Below are 25,937 nucleotides of genomic sequence, written 5' to 3' on the forward strand. Positions count from 1 at the left end.
GGTACACAGTGAGATAGATCTCCAGAACATGTATTAAGATTAGAGGGAGGGGAAGGGTGTTAGGGATGTCTACACTCACTTTGAGGACACATGGATGTATATGTACCTGGGGTACACAGTGAGACAGACCTCCAGAACATGTATTAAGATAAGAGGGAGGGGAAGGGTGTTAGGAATACCTACACTTACCTTGAGGACACATGGACGTATATGTACCTGGGGTACACAGTGATACAGACCTCCAGAACATGTATTAAGAATAGTGGGAGTGGAAGGGGGTTAGGAATACCTACACTTACCTTGAGGACACATGGACATATGTGTACCTGGAGTACACAGTGAGACAGACCTCCAGAACATGTATTAAGATTAGAGGGAGGGGAAGGGGGTTAGGAATACCTACACTTACCTTAAGGACACATGGACGTATATGTACCGGGGGTACACAGTGAGACAGACCCTCCAGGAATGTGTGTATAGAGGAGGGATGACAATCCTTCTGTATGACATGACTCCCACTACACATGAACGGTATCAGCTCCCCGCCCAACATCTGAAACAGGCACCAAGTTTGTACTTTTTAGTTCTAAATAACAGTTAACAATTAACATTAGGTATCTTGATATGTGCCCAATTCGTTCAGGATAGATATTCTCCTGATTATAAAGTATAACTGTCAAAAAGTGAATTACCTGCTGTTGTTTGTCGGAGAGTATTTTCCAGATTCGTGGGAAAGCATCAACCCAGGAGGCATGGCCTAGGTCTGTGGAGGTGTGGCAGAGCTGGGACAGAGCGTTCAGGTATGACACCGTCTACAGGTAAAACAGTTAACAAGGTGAAGGTCATAGTGGAGACTCTCTGGTCAGAAGTCAGTTTAGTAATGTCAGCAATATGCATAAAACTTTCAGTAATTCAAGGGTTGTAATCAATAGATAAACTGTTTATCCTAGGTCTTACATGCATTTTGAGTGTACAATGAAAACATAAATGAAATTTACATGTGATTCACATAAAGTTGGAAAGCTATATCAACAATCTTGTAAATTAAAAGGCATTTAACCCAGAAAGTAGTATCATGTACATGTGTCTGCTGACTGGTTCTCAAGTATCTGAAAAATATTTGAAATATAGGGCTACCCAATTCAAAGATAAAATTGACACAGCTCTATCTAGTGACTACTGACCTTGACCTCTCGACAGCTCTCAAGAAACTTAGCCTGGCGTTGTAGTAATGTATTGATGTTTTGACGAGGGTCCTGGTTCTCCTTTTTGGGCGGTTCCTTTTGAATATTCTCGTCTGACGACACACCGCTCAACTCCATGTCTATCTCCTCCTGTTGTTAGAGAAAAATTAGGTCCTAATACTGACAAGAGTTATGTCTAATAAATATTGACTTCATGACATGTGAGAGAATTATTAAACTGCAATGTTATAGTGATTTGAAAGTAGAGCTGTAAAACTACTGACTTGCCATTATACCACACTCTCACAAAAAAAGGTCAGAAAAGTGGCATTAACAAAGATAAGAATTTGTAAAAAAAAATCCATACAAATATCCTGATTACAAAGATAAGCACATTCACACCACTTCTGAGACTGGCGACTATATCAGTCGACTCAAATGGAGTTTCATGAAATACTGATAAAAACTTTGGCAGGAGTTATCCAGACCAGATACAATCGATAGATAGACAACTTTTTTCCAGTAGACCATCCTCACCCTTCTCACGACCTAGCTTCAATGTATGGGAACAATTGAAGTCGTCCTGGATAAACTGTACTTAGTTATATTTAAACTGTTAAGGAAACATGTACAGAGCAAGATTAGAAACTGAGACCCTCATAACACTTATTCAATGACATATCAAAGCTATTCTAGACATCAAAAAGGTCAAACCCAAACGTTTCTTATACTACTTAAACAGAGTGTGGATTCATACTTCAGATACATGCATCTCTGAAAAACGGAATCATCCTAAATATGAAAGAAACAAATCTTTTTTAGAGTTACCTCCTCTTTGTTCGAGTCAACTGATTCCACATCCATTGGTTCTTCCTTCATCTTCATGATTGTCTGGAAGGCTGCACGGTCCAGGCTGTCTGCCAAATTCACAATGGAGCTTGCTGATGGTAATAGGTTTAAGGACGAGGAGCTCTGGATACTGTGGCCATTCATAGCCACCGACAGTAGTAACTAGAACGGAAAATCACCATTCACATTGTCTGCTACATATCAAACATTCGGCGATCAAAATCAACAGGAGAAACAGTTACTGAGGAAAACTATGAATTAAATTTACATTTATGCTTTACACAGTCATAAATATATCATGGATAAATATTTCGTAATTTCAAACAAAATTCAATTAAACAAATCTTGAAATGTTTCTAGTGAAATTCTTTTTAATTCAACGAATAACAATTTTTAGATACCATGGTTTGTGCTATTAACGGAATCAGTGAGCAATGTCAAGTGATAATAGCATTTCACAGATATGTAATTTTTGTCAGTTATAATTTAACATACAATACCTATCCCAGGAACCTAAGTCTAACAGGATAACTCAGTGGTTCTCTCACCTCCACACATTGTTTGATCCAGAAGTGAGTACCCATGGCCTCCCAGTTCTGTGTACAGGTGATATAGAGCAGACGGTCAAACATCCGTCGTGGGATGGAGTTCTCAAACACCTGCATAATACAAAATATTGTTACAAAATTGCATAAATTTGTCAGGAATACGTTAAAAAACTAACTGTTGTTGACTAAACTGTGAAAATGTTTTGAAATATCTTTTGAATCACCTCTGAATTATTGACTAATTTTAAACAATTTTCATGACTCTGGGCGTTATAGCCGAAAGCCAAAGAAGCTTAGCAAGGAAATTTTCAAAATATAATTTTTGAGAAATATATTTACATTTAAAAAAAAAAAAGTTCTTTGTATTGAAAATTTACTGGGCCCCTTATGCATATCCGGTTCAATCAGTTGAAACGGTTGAACCTAAAAGAAAACAACAGGCTCAGATCTGAACCGAGGCTGACCTCGGGTTTGGTATGTGTAAAACAAGGGGTCCAGACGTGGCTCAGACCCAAACTAAAATGCAGACTGTTGCTTGTTTGCGTTACTTCTTTATATAAAACAATGTCAATCCACATGTATATTATAAGATATGTTATAGAATTTAGTGGATGCATGAAAGAAAGACATATGATTTTTGATATATTGTTATTTATTTTCAGAAACTGCATTTATTTTAGCTCTGCATAAAGTTCAGTCCAAGTGCGTTCATTTATCGTGGAATCTTTCTGCCCCACCTGAACCGTTTCAACTGGCATACGCAAATGCGACCCTGCTTCCAAACTTTGCATTATATTATTGTCAAGCTAGCCAGCCATTGAACAACTGGGCCATGAATTATAAACTTGTTTACCTCGACAAACTTGTGTCTGATGGTGGGCTGATTACAGCGTAGTCCACCCAGAAAGGCAGACTCTAGTTTGGATGTTAGCTCCGTTCCACTGAGGCTTTCATCGCGGTAGATATAGTTGACTAGTTCAAGGAATTGTGCATTGAGTTCTTGTTCATCAGGGAAGCGTTTCTCCACATGCTGCATGAGTTTTACCAGTAGGATGGCTTTCTCTCTGATACTTGGTGACTGGTTGATAGCAATGGGAGTCTAAAGGAATACAGAATACAGTTAGTAACATTCCATTTTAGTTCATTTACCACATGTTTTAATCGTCAATATCTTGTTGCTATGTTGTAATTATTCTGATAGTTCATGTGTTGAAAGGTCAGTTTTGTGATATTTCGTAGATTTGAGTACATCACAATGAAACAGAGACATCCTAAAGTGTGCTGACTACTGCTGTGTAACTGACCACTGCTGTGTAACAACTGACCGCCGCTGTGTAACAGCTGACCGCCGCTGTGTAACAGCTGACCGCCGCTGTGTAACAGCTGACCGCCGCTGTGTAACAGGGTACCATCAGTACTACTGGTAGTAGGTGTGTAGGTGAAGTAGGTGCAGAGAGGTACCTGTGGTACCAATTGTTGACTCCTGTCATCAGTATACCGAGAGGTACCTGTGGTACCAATTGTTGACTCCTGTCATCAGTATACAGAGAGGTACCTAAGGTACAAATTGTTGACTCCTGTCATCAGTATACAGAGAGGTACCTGTGGTACCAATTGTTGACTCCTGTCATCAGTATACAGAGAGGTACCTGTGATACCAATTGTTCCCTGTCTTGATTTCGACCACTGACTTCTCATTTTCTCACCTTGGTTTTTCCCTTTGACCTCTAATTTCCATACCTTGATTTTGCCCTTTGACCTCTAATTTCCATACCTTGGTTTTGCCCTTTGACCTCTAATTTCCATACCTTGGTTTTGCACTTTGACCTCTTAACTTTCACACCTTTGTTTTGCCCTTTGACCTCTTATTTCCATATTTTGGTCCTTTGACCTCTTAATTTTGCTCTTTGACCTATGATTTCAATACCTTAGTTTTGACCCAGTCCTCCACCATCTTTGTAATGGCTTTCATCACTTTGGCGTCGGTGGTCTTCTCGATGAGTCCAACAAGGATTTGTCCAATGAAGCTCTTTCTCATCTCCAGACTCATGACTCCAACCCTGTTCTTCACCAGGTCCAGACTCAGTATCATTAGCTCACTCGCAACTGTCAACAGAGAAACCAAGAAACCATTAGCACTAATACAAGTTCAGCATTATTAGCTCACTCACCTGTATAACCAAGAAACCATTAATATTTGATACAAGTACATTACAGTCGGCTCATTCCAAACTGTAAACCATTAACATTAGATAGAGGTCCATTATTAGCTCACTCGTAATTGTAACCAGTAAACCATTAACATTACCAGTATATACAACTTCATTATAATCAGGTTATTCTAAACTTTTATCGATGGATAAGTTCTACCCACTGTAAACCATTTTCATTAGATACAAGTTCATTGACATCAGCTCACTCCTAAAAATAAACCATTACTATTATATACAAGTTCATTATTATCAGCTCACTCCTAACTATAAACCATTAACATTAGATACAAGTTCATTATTATCAGCTCAATCCTAACTATAAATAATTAACATTAGATTGAAGTTCATTATTATCAGCTTACTCCTAACTATAAATCATTAACATTAGATACAGGTCAATTATTATCAGCTCACTCCTAACTATAAATCATTAACATTAGACACATGTCAATTATTATTAGCTCACTCCTAACTATAAACCATTAACATTAGATAAAAGTTCATTATTATCAGCTTAATCCTAACTATAAATAATTAACATTAGTTTGAAGTTCATTATTATTAGCTCACTCCTGACTATAAACCATCAACATTAGATAAAAGATCATTATTATCAGCTCACTCCTAACTATAAATCATCAACATTAGATACAACTTCATTATTATCAGCTAACTATAAACCATTAACATTAGATTGAAGTTCATTATTATTAGCACACTCCTGACTATAAACCATCAACATTAGATAAAAGTTCATTATCATCAGCTCCCTCCTAACTATAAATCATTAACATTAGATACAAGTTCATTATTATCAGCTCAATCCTAACTATAAATAATTAACATTAGATTGAAGTTCATTATTATTAGCTCACTCCTGACTATAAACCATCAACATTAGATAAAAGTTCATTATTATCAGCTCACTCCTAACTATAAACCATCAACATTAGATACAGGTTAATTATTATCAGCTCACTCCTAACTATAAATCATCAACATTAGATACAAGTTCATTATTATCAGCTAACTATAAACCATTAACATTAGATTGAAGTTCATTATTATCAGCTCACTCCTAACTATAAATCATTAACATTAGATACAACTTTTATAATAAGCAGCCTATTGCCAACTGTAACCAGTAAACATGGTTATGTCTCTACCACTCAACCTATTGGAAGGAAAGAGTTTTGAATTAACTAATCAAACATCAAAGTATTGGAAGACTGAAATTGTAAATATATATCATAAATCAAAATGGAAAGTAAATCAACGTCTGAAAATGTTTGCATCGCATCTATTTTGAAAATAATGTATACATTTCACTGGGCAAAAGCATAAATGACAATTTGCTGGATTCTGTTTACCTGGACTAGACTCGGGGGAGGTGGGGACCAGGTGTTCCCGCGCCATCTTGTGTAGAACCTTCATGAATGTTGTGATGAGTCGGTCAATGTAACAGTGATTGTGCATACAGGCAGCCTTTAGGATCATCAGTGTGCTGAACAGCTGGGACGGGGAGCCAGACGACGCCCTAACAAACACATGTCAGTAAATAACAGGAGGCTAGTCGACGCCCTAACAAACACATGTCAACCTCATTTAATGTATATAATGGTAAGGCATCTGGCTTCCTGATAGATAGTTATTAACCTCATTCAGAATAAAAGGAAAATACAAATTCTAAAAACGAAGTTTCACTTTTGGGAAAACCTAGTAAGTTCAATTGAGTATAGTCAATAGAAGTTATTATCATCATTTTTAGTAACTAATTTAAACTTCTACTTCCTTTTTAAAGATCTTATAATTGTTAAATGAATGAAAAGTGAATTAATACACAGTTATATATCAATAGAATATCAATATTTCTGCAATATCTTTTTCACTACAACAACAAAATAATGTCCATTTAATATTGTGGGAGAAACAAATATCCAACCAATGATAATCAAGTATGATTTACTATCTATTCCTCAGATATATACCATAATCAATCCTCTAGTTCACTGATCTTCCTCTATTTACACTGGACAGATGTGTAACCTATATTTCTTAATTGACAGAAATGTGTGACCTGCCTTTCTTGATTTACATATATGTGGCCTACTTTTTATAAGGGAAAGATGTGTGACCTACTTTTCATAATTGGTGAGTCCCTCGTACACAACCTTGCTGACACAGGCGTACAGACATTCAAGCTCCTCGTACTTGGAGGCAACATTGGAGGTGACGGGCTCCGTGGGGAAGAAGCTCATGAGTCGAGACAGAAGACTGTGTACCCCGCGGATAACTTTGGTGTTAGGACATGTCATACAGGCAGCTATCCCGCGCTGGAGTGGCTTAAAGCTAGTGAGTATTGTCTCCTTCTTCTGTAAACAAAACAGATGGAGAGTCTTACACAAAGAGTCTAAAAGTAGAGCTGTAAGAGCAAAGACACTTCAGCCAGCAGTCTTAACTGATTTCTGTAATTTATCAAAAGAAATATCATAAAAAAGTATGCCTTGCCTCAATTACACATTCCCTTTCCTCATTCAAGGACAAAATCTGCTTTTGTTCACATCCCATAATGGATTTTAATGAAAAAAAACTGGTGAAGGTAAAAATAAATAAAACTGATATTGTGGAATTGTGGACGAACCCTTTTCATATATAAATTGGAAATTATTCTGATGAAGAAGTTATATTTCTTTGCAATCACATACCAGTATGGTGAGCAGGAAGCTGAGCAGCTCCAGGGCGGTACAGATGTTGTTAAAGTTAGGCAGAGGATTTTCTACTGTCGTCAGTAACTTGTCAAACCAGACAAGTTTCAGTTCTGTGTTTGGCCAGATATCAGGTCGCAGCGCCATCTTCAGGAGACCCACACATCGACGAGACAAAATTTCGCCTGGAGATCCTGGTGTTTCGTTTACCTAAGGACAGAGAAATGAAATAGCAAATGAATATTTGATAATAAAATGCTCTGGAGTCCTGGAGGAATTATTTCAATGATTGATGTCAGGGGTCAAACATAAGGTCACACTGAACTACTTTTAGTACACAACAGTCCGAGGCTGGTTATACTCAATAACCCTCCGACACTGCTGTTTGGGTAATACTTTACGACATCATGGCTGTTGGGTATACTCTCAATATATCTAGGATAAAAGCTAACTAGCCAACTAGCTACTTCCCTAAAAATAAAGTTTAAAATCAGAGTATACAGAAGAAATAAAGATTTTCAATCAATTATCAACTTATATCGATACCACAAGACATTTCAGTTTATAAAATCACTGACAACTGAAACTTTACCTGACATGCTATCCGCAGTAAGAAATTCACAACAGCATCACAGTAATTCTTCTCTATGGGCTTGGTAAGGTCAGACTGACTTCGAGTACTCTGTAAAACCAAAATATCTTACTCTTTTACATGTTACAATTACGTCACTTCACATAAACAGCAAAGAAATTCCATTATAACAATCAAACGTATCAGTGTTTTTTCTGTCAATTACTTCGCTTTTATGCCCCCTAAAGACAAAATAACCCTTTAAAATGACGTATTTTGAGTTGTTCTTTCAGATGAAATCACTAGATATCTTACAATATAAATTTAAGGTTTCCAAATCAGGATTCTCCCTCCTAAATCACCAAAGTCTTGAGACACTACATCAGACAAGCTCTGAGGTTACTCACCGCTCCAGAGGAGTGACGTGATCGCTTGGCTTCCTGAGGGGAGTCTACAGACGTTGACCGCTTTACCGGGAGGTTTTGAGTCAGGGCCTGGCTCAGCTCCTGACTGGCTGGCTCTACAAACGAGGGGTCCTGGTCATCCTTGATTCGCTGCATCTCCCACTTAATGACTACCTCTGCTAAGTCCACTGCCAGCTTACGGTGTTCAATAGAGGCCTGGGATTATAGGTAAACACACAGCTGGTCAACCACAGAGGTCAGAGGTCAAACAACAGGTCAACCAAACACAAGTCGATACAAAATCTGTGTTGGGTCTACCGACAATCTTGTCATGTTGAACACATTATTAAAGTAATGATTAAATCCAAGGAATTACTAGGTAAACACTACTTTTCTGTTATGTACCTTGATGCACCAGTGACCTTTGACCCCTACTATCTCCTTGAAATTGGCATTTATCTCGCCCGACTATTACATCCAGAAATATACATAGACATAAACTAAACTGACATGAAGTTAACATCTGTGTTTCAGAAACTTATGTCAAGGTAAACACCAAAAAAAAAAAGAAGTCATCTTTGACATTTCATTTGTGAAATTGACCGTACAGAGATGACCATGACACTTGAGGTGAAGCCGAGCTTGTGTAGAGAGTTGACCATATGTTACTATGGTGATAGGATCATACTCACACCTGAAGTGAAGCCAAGCTTGTGTAGAGAATTGACCATGTGTTACTATGGTGATAGGATCATACTCACACTTGAATTGAAGCCAAGCTTTTGTAGAGAGTTGACCATGTGTTACTATGGTGATAGGATCATACTCACACTTGAAGTGAAGCCGAGCTTGTGTAGAGAGTTGACCATGTGTGGGATCAGGTGATGTCGGACTGGGTAGTACACCTTGTAATGACGCACCACAAGTTGCCTACAAAGAAATAAATCTTCCCCATCACCCTTCAATACATGCACATACATAGAAATAAGGGTCGCATCAAATCCTACTGATCAACCCACCGCGTTCACTGGACAGTCACTGCATACATACTCGGAAAATGGAGCTTAACAAAAGGAACAAGGAGTTCTTTAAATTACAACAGCACTACTGTGTAAAATAACCCCATTGTACTACACTCATAGTGCAGCATAACCCCAAGAATTTTAAACCAGAGTCTAAGTAATACCCTCAGATCAATATTTACAAGATCATATTGATATATACACAAAAAAAATATTGATATATAGATACAAATAAAATATTGATTGATATTTAGGAAATATGTGTTTCTTGATATATTTTTTCTTTTTCTGATTTATACAATTTTTATCCAATAAAATAATCTTACAGCACAAAATGAAGGCACAGCTCAAACAAAGAAAAAAAACAGATTACACAGTATTATACATACAGTATGTGTACAAGCTGTGCCACAGTGTGTCCCTCCTCCACAATTATCTTTTTAGTCCAGTGGGTCAACATCCCCTGTCAAATACAACATATAACCAACCATCAAACAATTCTGCTACATTTTACAGCATTAGACACAACCCATCAACTGACCAACCCCTTATTCAGGCAACTGACCACCATCATCATACAAATTATTTCTAGATAGTCTGAGACAATGTGTATATTGTAATGACCATCACATAAAATACACGAAATGAATGTTGCATGTAGTCACAATCATAACTTTCCTAAACCTCTCCAATCTGCATTGTTTTTTTAATCAGACAACAGATAAAAAAACAAGAAATTATCCCAAAATATAATGTGAGGATGTAACATAAGTTCTTTTCTTACACATTTTAAGTCATCATCTAAAAACTGTATCCCTTTACAGGAGAGAACTTCAACAGACCTGTTGTTCGATCATTTTGATTATAATAACCTGTAATATCATTTGTTAAACTGAAATTCTGTATCTACCAGAGTACTTTTTCCTGATTGGAGAAAATCTTTATGTTCCGTGTTCTTACTGTTTATTTCTCTGTTCACATACTAAGTGTAGCATCCTGCAAGATTTACAACCTTCCAAAATTCCATAAACAGAACTTCTCACAACCTCATATAAAGCTACTTTTTTTTTACAAAATATTCATCCAGTTGACGTTTAATAAGACACATACGTTTCCGTCCTCCATGCGTCCAGGCATGGCAGGAGTGAGTATCTCGAGAGCCTGCCTGACGACCGTGCGCGCCTCCACAGCGTGTGCCTTCAGCAGGCTGTGGAAAACCTGCAGGACAATCCGCTTGTGGATGGCAAATTTAGCAATGATGTGTGATAGTAGCAGGTGGCCATGGTATTTTGTTGCCGGGTCCACACAGTTTTTAGACAACAGGCAGGGCCAGGCAAAGGTCATCAGCCGTCGCAGTTTGTTACCTTGCTTCCTGTAACAAGTTCAGTACTTACTACATTGAACATAGACAGAACAGTAACATAAGGATAGAAAAACCGTAACAATCTACATAATGTCTTTCTATTGGTGAGAAATTGTAAATGCTTTTTAATTATCCAGTTATTTTCTTACTTTCTATCAATTAAACAATAACTTCAAATAACAAACAGAAGCGAAAGGTTACAAATGAAACCAAACTTTCTTTCTTACAAGGCAGATATTAAGTTTGTACATGAATACATAAAAACAATAATGTCATCATGGTCTCTTTATCTGACCAATGCTATATATTACAATCGTGTTAAGAAAGGAATAGGAAAGTAGGGTTCAAAACAGTTCATAACAGGTTCAACTGAGTTAATCCAGCTACCTTTATTCCAACTAAGGTGGCTGCATTATGAAATGGCTAGTAATTGGGACAATTTTTAATAGAAGAGCAGAAACCTGTCCTCTTAACCACTAGTGAGTGGATCACCACATTAGTGGTGGCTAGATAAGCACTAGGGAGTGGATCACCACATTAGTGGTGGCTAGATAAAGCACTAGTGAGTGGATCATCACATTAGTGGTGGCTAAATAAGCACTAGTGAGTGGATCACCACACTAGTGGTGGCTAGATAAGCACTAGTGAGTGGATCACCGCATTAGTGGTGGCTAGATAAGCACTAGTGAGGGGATCACCACATTAGTGGTGGCTAGATAAGCACTGGTGAGTGGATCATCACATTAGTGGTGGCTAAATAAGCACTAGTGAGTGGATCACCACACTAGTGGTGGCTAGATAAGCACTAGTGAGTGGATCATCACATTAGTGGTGGCTAAATAAGCACTAGTGAGTGGATCACCACATTAGTGGCGGCTAGATAAGCACTAGTGAGTGGATCACCACATTAGCGGTGGCTAGATAAGCACTAGTGAGTGGATCACCACATTAGCGGTGGCTAGATAAGCACTAGTGAGTGGATCACCGCATTAGTGGTGGCTAGATAAGCACTAGTGAGGGGATCACCACATTAGTGGGGGCTAGATAAGCACTAGTGAGTGGATCACCACATTAGAGGTGGCTAGATAAGCACTAGTGAGTGGATCACCGCATTAGTGGTGGCTAGATAAGCACTAGTGAGGGGATCACCACATTAGTGGGGGCTAGATAAGCACTAGTGAGTGGATCACCACATTCGTGGTGGCTAGATAAGCACTAGTGAGTGGATCATCACATTAGTGGTGGCTAGATAAAGCACTAGTGAGTGGATCATCACATTAGTGGTGGCTAGATAAGCACTAGTGAGTGGATCACCACATTAGTGGTGGCTATATGAACACAGCTCCACTGTTTAACTGATGTTTATGTGATCAATGTGCATTACTGTGTGCTTCATAGAGCCACCCGGTCTAACGTTTCCTATTACAAAACCGATCATGGCGGACTCGTACTTGTTAGCAGCATCATGTATGTGAGACGACGCCTGTTCCACCAGCAGTGATGACAGCTGCAGCAGAAGAATCCTCACAGCATCAGACGTCCCAAATGGGTTGTCAGGGTCGATGATTTTGTTGATGAAAACACTAATGATGTTTTCCATGTTGTCCTGATCTGGTGCTGGGGGGCCACCAATCAACTTCTCACCATCCCCACCCTCAAACACCTGGTGGAAACAGGGGATGAGGATGTGCTGCAGGATCTGTGAAACAGAACATTTACTTCATCAGTGATCATATAGGGCAGGGCTTACATAATCAGTATACAAAAGGGGGTGGGCAACACAATCAGTATAAAAAGGGGCCAGAATTATATAATCACTATATAAAGAGGGAGCAGGGATAAAGGGTCTTACTTATCAGTCTATGGGGGAGATGGAACTTAAATTCATAAACAATATACAAAAAAGTAGTGCTCACATAATAAGTAAACAAAGGGCGGAATTTAAATCATCAGTAAACAAAGGGATGACTTACATAATCAGTAAACAAAGGGACAGGACTTACATAATCAGTAAACAAAGGGGCGTGACTTACATAATCAGTAAACAAAGGGACGGGACTTACATAATCAGTAAACAAAGGGGCGTGACTTACATAATCAGTAAACAAAGGGACGGGACTTACATAATCAGTAAACAAAGGGGTGTGACTTACATAATCAGTAAACAAAGGGGCGTAACTTACATAATCAGTAAACAAAGGGGCGTAACTTACATAATCAGTAAACAAAGGGACGGGACTTACATAATCAGTAAACAAAGGGGTGTGACTTACATAATCAGTAAACAAAGGGGCGTAACTTACATAATCAGTAAACAAAGGGGCGTAACTTACATAATCAGTAAACAAAGGGACGGGACTTACATAATCAGTAAACAAAGGGGTGTGACTTACATAATCAGTAAACAAAGGGGCGTAACTTACATAATCAGTAAACAAAAGGGCGTAACTTACATAATCAGTAAACAAAGGGACGGGACTTACATAATCAGTAAACAAAGGGACGTGACTTACATAATCAGTAAACAAAGAGGAGTGACTTACATAATCAGTAAAAAATGGGCTGGGCTTAAATCATCAGCATAAAAAGGGGCGTGACTTAAATCGGGGCAGGACTTTATAATCAGTATAAAAAAGGGCGGAACTTAAATCATCAGTTTATAATGGGTTCAGGACTTACATCATCGTATAGAAAGAGTGTAGGATTTCTATAATCACTTAACAAAGAGGGCTTTCAAGATCAGCGATGCAAACAGGACAGGGCTTACACAATCCGTATGAAAAATTGTAAGAACTTACATCATTTGTACGAAAATTCACCTGAGTCTTGAGTGAACATAGAACTTCATAGGTATATGACCTTTAACCTCAGTAAAAGGTTCTGATAATCAGTACAGACCTTTGCCTTGATTTCCTGTGTCCATTTGGTATCATGGAAAATGTCAACAAACTTGAAAAAGGCACTCCTCTTCCACTCGATGGAGTAAGTCTGAAAACATTCAATAAAAGAAGTAAATAATGAGAACCTTGAATCCAAAAACTCTAGACACTGTGGAAACTAATAAAACTTGTGATAAATACCAGCTAGTGGTAGAGACTTACCGCTGCCACAGTGTTATCCAGGAAATCCTTGACAAACTGAAACTGGACAACACATCGGTTGGTAAAACACCGTAGGATGTGAAACAGTAGCTCATTCTCGTTGGTGTGAAACCTGTAATGATACCAATAGTTTTTATCAATCAACTAGATATTATAAACTGGAACACCTGGTTGTGCTGTCACTATTTTTCCAGCAAATCTTTGGCTTTATATGGAGAGATATGAGACTGTGACTTATCGGAAGTAGTTGAGGAGACACTTGACTAGGAGGGCTGATGAGACGGTGACTTACCAGAAGTAGTTGAGGGAACACTTGACTAGGAGGGCTGATGAGACGGTGACTTACCGGAAGTAGTTGAGGAAACACTTGACTAGGAGGGCTGATGAGACAGTGACTTACCTGAAGTAGTTGAGGAAACACTTGACTAGGAGGGCTGATGAGACGGTGACTTACCGGAAGTAGTTGAGTAAACACTTGACTAGGAGGGCTGATGAGACAGTGACTTACCGGAAGTAGTTGAGGAGGCACTTGACTAGGAGGGCTGATGAGACTGTGACTTACCTGAAGTAGTTGAGGAAGCATTTGACTAGGAGGGCTGATGAGACTGTGACTTACCTGAAGTAGTTGAGACAACACTTGACAAGGAGGGCTAATGAGACTGTGACTTACCTGAAGTAGTTGAGGTTACACTTGACAAGGAGGGCTGATGAGACAGTGACTTACTGGAAGTAGTTAAGGAAACACTTGACAAGGAGGGCTGATGAGACGGTGACTTACCGGAAGTAGTTGAGGAAACACTTGACTAGGAGGGCTGATGAGACAGTGACTTACCAGAAGTAGTTGAGGAGACATTTGACAAGGAGGGCTGATGAGACTGTGACTTACCTGAAGTAGTTGAGGAAACACTTGACAAGGAGGGCTAATGAGACTGTGACTTTCCTGAAGTAGTTGAGGAAACACTTCACTAGGAGGGCTGATGAGACGGTGACTTACCTGAAGTAGTTGTCAGAGGAGACACTTGACAAGGAGGGCTGATGAGACGGTGACTTACCTGAAGTAGTTGAGGAGACACTTGACAAGGAGAGCGGGCTCCTTCCAGTGTACCATCTCCACAGCCTCCAGTTTGTTATGCCTTTCCTGAAATGCCTCAGACTTCCACAGCTGTAGTAGACTGGTCACCTGATCAACACACAATAGCAATCACTCAATTTTATCATCTCAAGTATAAACAGAAAAGACCTAGCATGCGCCTGAATGGTCATTTGTATGGATTGAAATTTCATATTCGTGTAAATCGCTATTAATTTTCTCCTTATTTTTGATGCCTCACAGGTAAAAGTAGAAAAAGGGGGAACAATGTCTTCTTCACATTTTATCATCAAAATGCATTTGTAGATTTTATAATTATGAGTTAAAATATCCTGTAAGGATTCAGAATCAGAATTTCAAACACTGCAATTATGCAGATAGGCTAGTCACCACAGCAGACATACTCACAATTACAGGATGTAACGCTAGCCACTGCTCCTCATGTCTCACAAGGAGGCTAATGAGTTTGATGATCTGAAACTGCAACTCAACGTTGGGCCCCGGGGTTGGAGAAGGGGCGGGGGAAGACACTGACACGTCAGTAGTGGTGGGCGTTGCCCCCTAAATAAACATAACTCAAATGATACTTCTGGTCAAAGAAATTTAGTGTCATATAATTAACATATCAGACTTCCAGGCAAATAAATAAGAAAGTACCTTAATTTGATTTTACCTTTTATAAAGTACCTAGTTGAAACTGTGTGCTATATTACATGGTATTCAAAATAAGAAAAGCATTCAGAAATGTTTTAGCTGATATCAGCTTTTACCTGGGCAATGGAGAAAATGTTCATCAGACGGGTGGCATTATTTTTGAGAACTTCTCGGAACTGTTTGCCATTCTTGTGGGCGATCACAAACTACAAGATGAAGGAAGAAAAAACAGATAGTAAAGTTTTTTATTCAATGTTTCATAACAAAAGGCAAATGAACCATTTCATTTAGAACAAGATTTATTAACCATTACTGATAAGACATCAATTTAGCTTTATCACACACCTTTATATACTACAGCTGTTGTAAATATATGCCAGGAATAACATTTTCAGTTCACAGACCTTTACATACTACAGCTGATGTAAATATATGCCAGGAATAACATTCTCAGTTCACAGACCTTTACATACTACAGCTGATGTAAATATATGCCAGGAATAACATTCTCAGTTCACACACCTTTATATACTACAGCTGTTGTAAATATATGCCAGGAATAATATTCTCAGTTCACAGACCTTTACATATTACAGCTGTTGTAAATATATGCCAGGAATAACATTCTCAGTTCACAGACCTTTACATACTACAGCTGTTATAAATATATGCCAGGAATAACATTCTCAGTTCATAGACCTTTACATACTACAGCTGTTGTAAATATATGCCAGGACTAACATTCTCAGTTCACAGACCTTTACATACTACAGCTGTTATAAATATATGCCAGGAATAACATTCTCAGTTCACAGACCTTTATATACTACAGCTGTTGTAAATATATGCCAGGAATAACATTCTCAGAATGTAACATTCCTGGAGAATATGAATATCCTAACATTGCAAACACAACAATTGTTCATTGTGAAAGTTAGCTGATTACACAACGGAGTGTAAACTTACATGGAAGAGCCTTGTCCATTGTTGATCACCCAGGCGTGTCTCGTTGAGAAATAAATCCACTGTGACCTCTGGGTACCGCTTCAGGAAGTTGATTAAAGGGTCACGGAATGGACTGCCAGCCTACAGACCAAAAACAATATTAGACCTGACATTTGGACTGTAGAATGTTTACTATACAGAATGAAGGTCCCAGTTTGAGGGGACATAAAAAAATTAAAAAAACGCATTAACTGGCATCCTGTTGAGACCAACCATAATTTCTTATTAACTTGATATGCATGAATCTATACCATTTTAAAATTAATAGTTTCATAAATGTCTCCAAACATGATAAGAATTGTAGCTCGCCAAATGCGTTATAGAATGGGTCAAATATTTGAAATCTCGTTGAGTGAAATGATCATTAGCCATATTTCTTACCTCAAGAAAGAGAGTTTTCTCCCCTAGTAAAGTAATCTGTATGAGGGGCTCGATGAGTTTGTTGCTAGCAGCAGGAATCATGTGGAAAATATCAATGATGGAAGCACAGGTCTTCAACTCCTGGTAACAAGGTAAAATAATAAAATCAAAATTGTTAAATAATTAAAAAAAAAACTGTTTCAATGAAGGGGTATTAAAAAAACAAAATTGATCCTCAAAATAATCCAAAGCTGACTTTTGATACAATCAATCTCTAAACAGAATCTGACCTTTGACTCCAATATAATAGATATATGAGGCTAGGAATACTTTACCTGTGGGATCACTTGACCATTAGATTTATTCTGTGGTGGTTTCTGGCTTGTGGCTGCAACATCCAGCCATTTCTTCAAGTGTTTCTGATGGTTAATGAAACAATACAATATTGATGATGAGTTTTCCACTTCAAAAATAACCAATAAGCATGTCAAAAATGAGCCTACTCCGTATCTATCTCAAAGTTTAAATATTGCAATCATTTAACCTAAGTATTAATCATTTATCAACAATTCACAAAGCATTCAATTTTTAACTGCCACTACTAGAGGTATGAGACATACTTACCAGTAGCTGTTCACAGAATTTCTCGTTAAAGATGTTGGGGAAGAGTTGTGTGATGTACGACAGTCGCTGAATCACGTTGCTGTTCAGGCTACTGTGGTCGCTCAGTGTCGACAATAATGGCCGCATCTTCTTGTAAACAATTTCAATCTCTATCTGACATCCTGAGATAAACTGAAACCATCAAACATCTAATTGTTAATACTGTAGCTTAAAGAGGAATACATTCAGACATTCAAGATTTGACAAATGATCAACTTTGGTGATCCTCGTGATCCTCTCTTCTTAATACACGAGATTCTCTACTGTTGCTGATTGACCATGAAGTCTAGAGCGTTTGATTGCGATTGAACTGGTGTAACTTGAGCAGGGCCTCTAAACAGGATCTTTAAATTATTTGTAGATATTGTTTATTTTGCAGGTGAAATAATTGATTATCCATGTCTGTATGTGAAATAAATTAAAACAGATTATTGGTTGAGAGATGTTCTTTGAAAAGCCACCATAGTTCTTTAAGAGAAGAAATACAAGATTTATTGATTTTTTCTTCCAATCTTAGGCTTATTAAGATATATTTTGGGATATTTGAACCTGCATTAGACACCATCTCTTTATTACAACTTGTTCAACAATTCCTTCAGTGGTCTATACACATAAAACTCCCTCTACATGTGACCTTGTTTTATATTTCTCCCTTGAGTAGCCTTATAGGTAGGTTTTACTCTATTATAATAACTTTACCGCATACTTTTAGGTTTGTATCAAGCTCACATTCAGACTAATAACTCTTCTTGTAGTATTTTACTCTTACCCTTTGTAACATTTTCTTACCTTCTTCATGCAGTCGAAGGCAACCCTCTGTAGTTCAGCACTGTTACTATTAAGAGCCTTATCCAGCACTGAGAACAGCTTCTCTCTCTGGTTCTGTATGTAGTGACATGCTGCCAGGGCACCTGTTGCAGCAAAAGGAAATCAACATATATACACACTCACAGGTAACCATGATTATCTCTTATTTTGTTGTCTCGCAGAAAGGTGTACAATTACACAATCTCAGAACACTGAAGCAAATATAAAAACTTTCAAGGACAACATTGACTGTTTTAAAATGAACACAATTTTCCACTTACGCAGCGCACTCTTGCGGAGAGGGACTAGATCAGTGACCGACTTGTAACAGGGCAGTTTCTGTAGAGCAGCGTCCTCAGCCTCACACAGACTCAGCAGCTCGTTAAAGAAGACGTTGTGTTCTATGACAGCGAGGTCGATGGTGAAAAGGCGTGGCCCCAGAGTTGTGCAGAAAGTGTTACCATCCTAAGAAAATAACAGGTTCAGGTCCATTATAATTTAAATTGCTAAGCTTCTTCAGAGATACCCTCCTCAGGATATAAGATTTTCTAAAAGTCTTACAATTCATCACAGCATATGGGATATGATGGAATATGATGAGTCTGGAGTTTGCCTTTCATGAGCCCTGCGTGTAAGGGGGATGATGACATTTACTCACATGAGCCCTTTCTGAGCATTTGTAGGTGGGGAACTTATTTACAATGAGCCCTCTCTGACTGTTCAATGGCTGGTGATGTTTACATACCATGGGTCTTATCTGAGCATTGATGGGCTGGTGTCGCTTACTTACCATGAGCCCTATCTGAGCGTTAGCGGGTTGTGTTGTTAACTTACCATGAGTCCTATTTGAGCGTTGGAGAGTTGGTAATATTTACTTACCATGAACCCTATCTGAGCGTTAGCGGGTTGGTGGCGTCAACTTACCATGAGCCCTATTTGAGCGTTAGCGGGTTGGTGGCGTAACAGGTGTTTTTTAGGCGGTATCATGTCTTGTAACACCTGTTTCTGGGGCTCCATTATCTCAGTCACAGTCTTTTTGGTGGTCTTGGCAAGGACCTCCAGGGAATGCATCGCCTGACAAATATTCATCACAAATATTAACAAGGGGAGATATCTAATTAGGCATGTTTGGTACTAGTTGTACAACCTTCTTTTCTCATGGTTACTGGTCAGGGTTTCCAAAATAGTCTTAACCAATCTTGATTAAATTTTTATTTAATTTTAGTAGTCTCCTCAAATGTTTCATATCTAGTTTTAAGCACTCCACTCAATGTTTCAAATTACAAGGGATAATTCTCTAATCATATAAAATAAATTAATGATTCACTATTTCATTTAGTAGTTGAGAAAATCTAGCTTTTAAACCAAATTATTATCTTTACAACAGAAAACATTCTCAAAGTTTAGAACTGTTGTGAAACTGGGGCCTGGCTGTTACTTAACATTGGAAAAATTCTGAACTTCAGTTTATCCATAGGAAGGCATTAATGGAGTCAAGTTTCTGTAACTACTGTTATACACTTAATGGAAAACTAAAGGAATTTCGTTAATTTAAGAATGTTCCTTAAACTGGGGTCTGATAGCTAGCTTTAATACAGTTATGGACTAGACAAGAAGTTGATTCAGAAATTTGAAAATTTTGTAAACTCTCTGTGGGCGACATAATAAAATTAATATTAAATCAAATTACCTGCTCCCTAACTGTGGTATTGGGGGATGTGATCTGCCGCACCAGCTCGTGTGTAACATCATTGAATGATTTTTTCTGTACGGCCAGAAGTTCCTCGTTGGCTTCCTCTGGTTTGATCTCCTGAGCACACTTAATCAGCATATTCTCCAAGTTGTACTTGGCCAAATCCACAGCACCACTTGACACCTACAATGATAAATGGTCTTTACTGAAGGAGCACTGTAAGTGAAAAATAGAATGGGGAATGTTTTTTGATTTTAAAGAAATAGCTTAATTAAAATTTGATCAATTTTTATTAACATTGAGAGCTCAATGTATTAGATGTCAAATGATGTGCAACATACAGATAAGAAAATTAAATGTGAAAGTATAAAAGAAGAACAGTGCAACAACATTAAAAGAGAGGCAAGCTAGTGAGATGTTTGTGTTACCTCCTTAGTGAGAGGTTAGCTAGTGAGATATTTGTGCTACCTCCTTAGTGAGAGGTTAGCTAGTGAGATATTTGTGTTACCTCCTTAGCGAGAGGTTAGCTAGTGAGATGTTTGTGTTACCTCCTTAGTGAGAGGTTAGCTAGTGAGATGTTTGTGTTACCTCCTTAGTGAGAGGCAAGCTAGTGAGATATTTGTGTTACCTCCTAAGCGAGAGGTAAGCTAGTGAGATATTTGTGTTACCTCCTTAGTGAGAGGTAAGCTAGTGAGATATTTGTGTTACCTCCTTAGTGAGAGGCAAGCTAGTGAGATATTTGTATTACCTCCTAAGCGAGAGGTAAGCTAGTGAGATATTTGAGTTACCTCCTTAGTGAGAGGCAAGCTAGTGAGATGTTTGTGTTACCTCCTTAGCGAGAGGTTAGCTAGTGAGATATTTGTGTTACCTCTTAAGCGAGAGGTAAGCTAGTGAGATATTTGTGTTACCTCCTTAGTGAGAGGTTAGCTAGTGAGATGTTTGTGTTATCTCCTTAGTGAGAGGTTAGCTAGTGAGATATTTGTGTTACCTCCTTAGTGAGAGGTTAGCTAGTGAGATGTTTGTGTTACCTCCTTAGTGAGAGGCAAGCTAGTGAGATGTTTGTGTTACCTCCTTAGTGAGAGGCAAGCTAGTGAGATGTTTGTGTTACCTCCTTAGTGAGAGGCAAGCTAGTGAGATGTTTGTGTTACCTCCTTAGTGAGAGGCAAGCTAGTGAGATGTTTGTGTTACCTCCTTAGTGAGAGGCAAGCTAGTGAGATGTTTGTGTTACCTCCTTAGTGAGAGGCAAGCTAGTGAGATGTTTGTGTTACCTCCTTAGTGAGAGGCAAGCTAGTGAGATGTTTGTGTTACCTCCTTAGTGAGAGGCAAGCTAGTGAGATGTTTGTGTTACCTCCTTAGTGAGAGGCAAGCTAGTGAGATGTTTGTGTTACCTCCTTAGTGAGAGGCAAGCTAGTGAGATGTTTGTGTTACCTCCTTAGTGAGAGGCAAGCTAGTGAGATGTTTGTGTTACCTCCTTAGTGAGAGGCAAGCTAGTGAGATGTTTGTGTTACCTCCTTAGTGAGAGGCAAGCTAGTGAGATGTTTGTGTTACCTCCTTAGTGAGAGGCAAGCTAGTGAGATGTTTGTGTTACCTCCTTAGTGAGAGGCAAGCTAGTGAGATGTTTGTGTTACCTCCTTAGTGAGAGGCAAGCTAGTGAGATGTTTGTGTTACCTCCTTAGTGAGAGGCAAGCTAGTGAGATGTTTGTGTTACCTCCTTAGTGAGAGGCAAGCTAGTGAGATGTTTGTGTTACCTCCTTAGTGAGAGGCAAGCTAGTGAGATGTTTGTGTTACCTCCTTAGTGAGAGGTAAGCTAGTGAGATGTTTGTGTTACCTCCTTAGTGAGAGGCAAGCTAGTGAGATGTTTGTGTTACCTCCTTAGTGAGGGGCAAGCTAGTGAGATATTTGTGTTACCTCCTAAGTGAGAGGTAAGCTAGTAGATGTTTGTGTTACCTCTTTAGTGAGGGGCAAGCTAGTGAGATGTTTGTGTTACCTCCTTAGTGAGGGGCAAGCTTGTGAGATATTTGTATTACCTCCTTAGTGAGAGGTAAGCTAGTGAGATGTTTGTGTTACCTCCTTAGTGAGAGGCAAGCTGGTGAGATGTTTGTGTTACCTCCTTAGTGACAGGCAAGCTGGTGAGATATTTGTGTTACCTCGTTAGTGAGAGGCAAGCTAGTGAGATGTTTGTGTTAACTCCTTAGTGACAGGCAAGCTGGTGAGATATTTGTGTTACCTCCTTAGTGAGATCCATCATGACAAACAGGAGGGCTTTCAGGAATGTAAACTGGTGCTCCAATACCCACTTCAGGGACATCCGCTCGTACATAAACTTGATGGCTAAACACCTACAACACAACGTCAGTCTTCACTGTAACCTACTACATAGACATCCTTGTATACATAAACCTGATACCTATACAGGCACAAAACACAATGTCAGTCTTACATTGTAAAAACCTTCAGATATATCCTATTGCATGTAAATTTGATGGGTACACAGACGCAACATGATGTCAGTCAACACAGAAATTACCTTAGCAGGTGAATATTAACCACTAAAAACATGTTTTGCTGTAACAGTCTAATAATCAGTGATTAAGGATCACAATCAACAGTAAAACATTCCACTTACCCTCCACATTTGGCATACCAGGCACGGTCATAACACAGAGAACACATCCTCTCCACTAGGTAGTCAAACATTGGCAGCTGACATGCCTGTAATGTATAGGTAAAATGAAAGTAAATCACCATAGCTATATGCCTGGTCATTTGTCTGATGAAGGTGACAGTGTACATATGGTACTAGTCATCGAAACGTCACATAGAAAATGTTATTGGTTGTGTAAAAAGAACTTTTCATAATCCATAGCTATAAACAATTTGCAGTAAAACCTAAGTTACAGTCAAAAGTTCAGCTCATTTTAATGGTCAATATAATCTATATTCCTGTAGCTAATCTGAATCTTTTTAAACTTTCTTTTAAAGTAAGAAATATTAACTAAACATTAATTTTGTCTTCACTTAAAAAAATGAGCACTATACGCGAATATTTACGGTACTTTCTAAGAAATTCTTATCACATTAAGTTTGTTCTGAGATTCTTAGGATATAAAAGCATCATCTGTATGTTGAATGATCACCTTACTAATTGAAAATTGTATACGAGACAAAGTATGTGAGGCAGCTCTGTAATTGTTCTTTGTGGCATAGTATAGTTTATCAGTTTATTGACGACAGGTGTATGAGTTAGGAATGTGATACAGGTCTATATTTTGTCCTAACTGTCCAGTATAGCAGTATGACTTTATGGAATAGTAGGTGTATGTGTGACCCGGTATGTGTAGTACCTTCTCCTTGCTGCCGAGGATGGTAGTGGCCGTATCGAGGATGAGGATGAGGGCCAGGTTACCAGGCTTACATAGCTCCTTCTCCTCATGTCCCATGATGACAGCCAGGGCATCAATCAGGATCTGTGTGTCCATTCCGTGTAGCTTGTTCTGCTTCTCCCCCACTGGGAACGGACCTGAACACACACAACATGTAGATATCCATAAGCAGCTCATTAGTGATACAAATGTAGAGAACTGTGAAGGATGAAATGTCACTCAGTCAGCCAAATTAATGTTTGTACTGTAACATACTCAGGTCAACCACACAAACAACACTTCAGGAATTTCTGACAGAGAAACATGCATCTTATTAGCCACAAGTAGTGAGCCTTCTTTACCATCACAATTCTGTAGCCACAAGTAGTGAGCCGTCTTTACCATCACAATTCTGTTCATCATTGAAATTCCAAAGATTACACTCACTTATGTTCTGTGCACCCCTGGAATATGTCATGAAAAAATCGAATGTTTGTGGTCAGATATTTGATTGGCTGCAGGTGAAAAAATCTGACCAATCCCTAGGCTCATGCCTAGCCTTAGAAGATTACAGAGGAGCAACACCTGACTTCAAAGCCAGTCAATTTTAGCATTACGGCGCTGCTCGATTCATTTGATATACTTCAAAGGATCAAAGTAGTCTATTTGTATCATCAGCAAGGTGGTATATACAAAGCCTTCGATTTCGTCACACCATTTCACGGGTGCAGAGAACATAGGTGAGAGTAACCGCTGGAATAATGAGGATGAATTCTGTTTTGAAATTTACAACTCTCAGGTGAGAGATTTGTTTAAGGTCGTCAGTCTGCATCAAATTTTAGTCGTCAAATTTATTTCACAGCTAACCAACATGACATCAATTTTTATTGAGAAAGACATTAATTGGCAGGTGTTTACTTACCACACTGCTGTGATATTGAGATCATTGTGTAATGGCGCACCATACAAGCCATGAAGGTCAGCACAGTCTGTCGCAGTTCCTTGATGGCAGCAGCGACTGGTGGTAGACAGATTACATTATACAGTCAAATATATAGACAAAACAGTTGTTAGATAGGCCTGATATAGTACTGACAGATACACAAAGTTAATGCACACACTGATAACAATGCCCTACTTTCATTTATTTCCTCTTCATTTTCTACTGGATGTATAATGTATCTTCATTTAAAAATTTGTATAAATATTATCAAGCAATATCAGATACTGTTATTCCTTACAATATGAAAACTTCCAAAACAGATTAAACCTGAATGTCATCTTCCAAAAAATTATTATAAACTGCAAAGGTGTTAAATCTTACCAAACATTCCCGTAAGTGCCTGTTCATGGACCCTCCGGGAGTGGGAGTCGGGGTTCTTGTACAGGGGTCCTGTCTGCAGGGGAATTTCTTTCTCTGTAAAGCTGAAAATAAAAGTTGAAGAAAATGTTCACATTTTTCTCAATCACAGCAAACCGTCACAGTCATTTTATCCTGATAGTACTTTATGAGCAGCTACTATATGTTTTGAGGGAAAAACTTTGTAAAAGAGGAAGTCATAATCAAAATATTTTCCAAAGGAAATATTAAAACTGTCTAAAAACCAGTTATAGACACTTATCATGAAGATGTTTCCACAGTGGTATACTTGTATTAAATCCCTGTAATTTCGGAATTCCTGTGATGAGACAGTACCTCGGGTGGGTGAATAGGTTAGTGAGCGTCTGTTTGTCGTCCTCCAGGTTCATCACTGATACCAGGAAACACTTGATTAGTTCCCAGGCCTGGCGTCGCGCAAAGTTATCTGATGTACTGCACTTGAGCGTGGTGAGGGCAGCATCAATCGCCTAGCAGACCAACAGTAACAGAAAAAGTGGTAATACTGGCATTTTTTACTTCTGAATCAATTTCAGACAATGAAAATAATAATAAAAAAACTTATTAACTGTCATTTTGTTTGTTTTTTGTGTATCCATACTGATATGTTTCTAGATTGTAACTCCCAGCATTGTAATCAATGATTGTAAAAATATTTGTCTTTTTAAATCTTATCAAAATATCTTCTGTGAGGATTTAGGGTGAACCAAACAAACCTTTTCCACAGGGAGAGTGATTGGTGTTTTCACATCCTGGAAGTAGATAGTGATACAGGGTCCGACTGTCTCCCGGTCATTGTATTGTAGCTGTGGAGATGAAACAATGGTAGCTAGTAATGAAATTGTGTACAGTAAAACCTTGTTATATTGCCACCATATTTCCAGAGAAATTTTGGCATTATAAAGGGGTTTGGTGATAAATTGAGGGAAATGTATAAAGTGGTTTGGTGATAAATTGAGGGAAAT

General features: G+C 38.5%; 1 protein-coding gene across 1 annotated transcript in view; it reads right to left on the reverse strand.

Annotated features, from left to right (window-relative positions):
* Positions 1-25,937, reverse strand: part of LOC110451818 (transformation/transcription domain-associated protein-like) — a 62,962-nt gene that overhangs the window by 18,057 nt on the left and 18,968 nt on the right. Inside the window, exons 25-60 of the mRNA XM_021500015.1 lie at positions 25,689-25,778; positions 25,291-25,442; positions 24,919-25,019; positions 24,517-24,612; positions 23,577-23,752; positions 22,859-22,944; positions 22,460-22,571; positions 20,230-20,415; positions 19,464-19,613; positions 18,821-19,004; positions 18,522-18,643; positions 17,694-17,864; positions 17,405-17,488; positions 17,091-17,210; positions 16,671-16,790; positions 15,821-15,910; positions 15,459-15,611; positions 15,013-15,140; positions 13,961-14,072; positions 13,758-13,847; positions 12,311-12,558; positions 10,607-10,868; positions 9,886-9,959; positions 9,305-9,404; positions 8,478-8,690; positions 8,092-8,181; positions 7,500-7,709; positions 6,934-7,166; positions 6,165-6,331; positions 4,509-4,687; positions 3,435-3,680; positions 2,582-2,692; positions 2,013-2,195; positions 1,185-1,334; positions 693-812; positions 410-553 (exon numbers count right to left, since the gene is read on the reverse strand). Coding sequence (XP_021355690.1) covers positions 410-553; positions 693-812; positions 1,185-1,334; positions 2,013-2,195; positions 2,582-2,692; positions 3,435-3,680; positions 4,509-4,687; positions 6,165-6,331; positions 6,934-7,166; positions 7,500-7,709; positions 8,092-8,181; positions 8,478-8,690; positions 9,305-9,404; positions 9,886-9,959; positions 10,607-10,868; positions 12,311-12,558; positions 13,758-13,847; positions 13,961-14,072; positions 15,013-15,140; positions 15,459-15,611; positions 15,821-15,910; positions 16,671-16,790; positions 17,091-17,210; positions 17,405-17,488; positions 17,694-17,864; positions 18,522-18,643; positions 18,821-19,004; positions 19,464-19,613; positions 20,230-20,415; positions 22,460-22,571; positions 22,859-22,944; positions 23,577-23,752; positions 24,517-24,612; positions 24,919-25,019; positions 25,291-25,442; positions 25,689-25,778 — 5,253 coding nt within the window. The remainder of the gene's footprint in view (positions 1-409; positions 554-692; positions 813-1,184; positions 1,335-2,012; positions 2,196-2,581; positions 2,693-3,434; positions 3,681-4,508; positions 4,688-6,164; positions 6,332-6,933; positions 7,167-7,499; positions 7,710-8,091; positions 8,182-8,477; positions 8,691-9,304; positions 9,405-9,885; positions 9,960-10,606; positions 10,869-12,310; positions 12,559-13,757; positions 13,848-13,960; positions 14,073-15,012; positions 15,141-15,458; positions 15,612-15,820; positions 15,911-16,670; positions 16,791-17,090; positions 17,211-17,404; positions 17,489-17,693; positions 17,865-18,521; positions 18,644-18,820; positions 19,005-19,463; positions 19,614-20,229; positions 20,416-22,459; positions 22,572-22,858; positions 22,945-23,576; positions 23,753-24,516; positions 24,613-24,918; positions 25,020-25,290; positions 25,443-25,688; positions 25,779-25,937) is intronic.

The sequence above is a fragment of the Mizuhopecten yessoensis genome, unplaced genomic scaffold (assembly GCF_002113885.1).
Source record: "Mizuhopecten yessoensis strain PY_sf001 unplaced genomic scaffold, ASM211388v2 scaffold6211, whole genome shotgun sequence".
Lineage (NCBI taxonomy): Eukaryota > Metazoa > Mollusca > Bivalvia > Pectinida > Pectinidae > Mizuhopecten > Mizuhopecten yessoensis.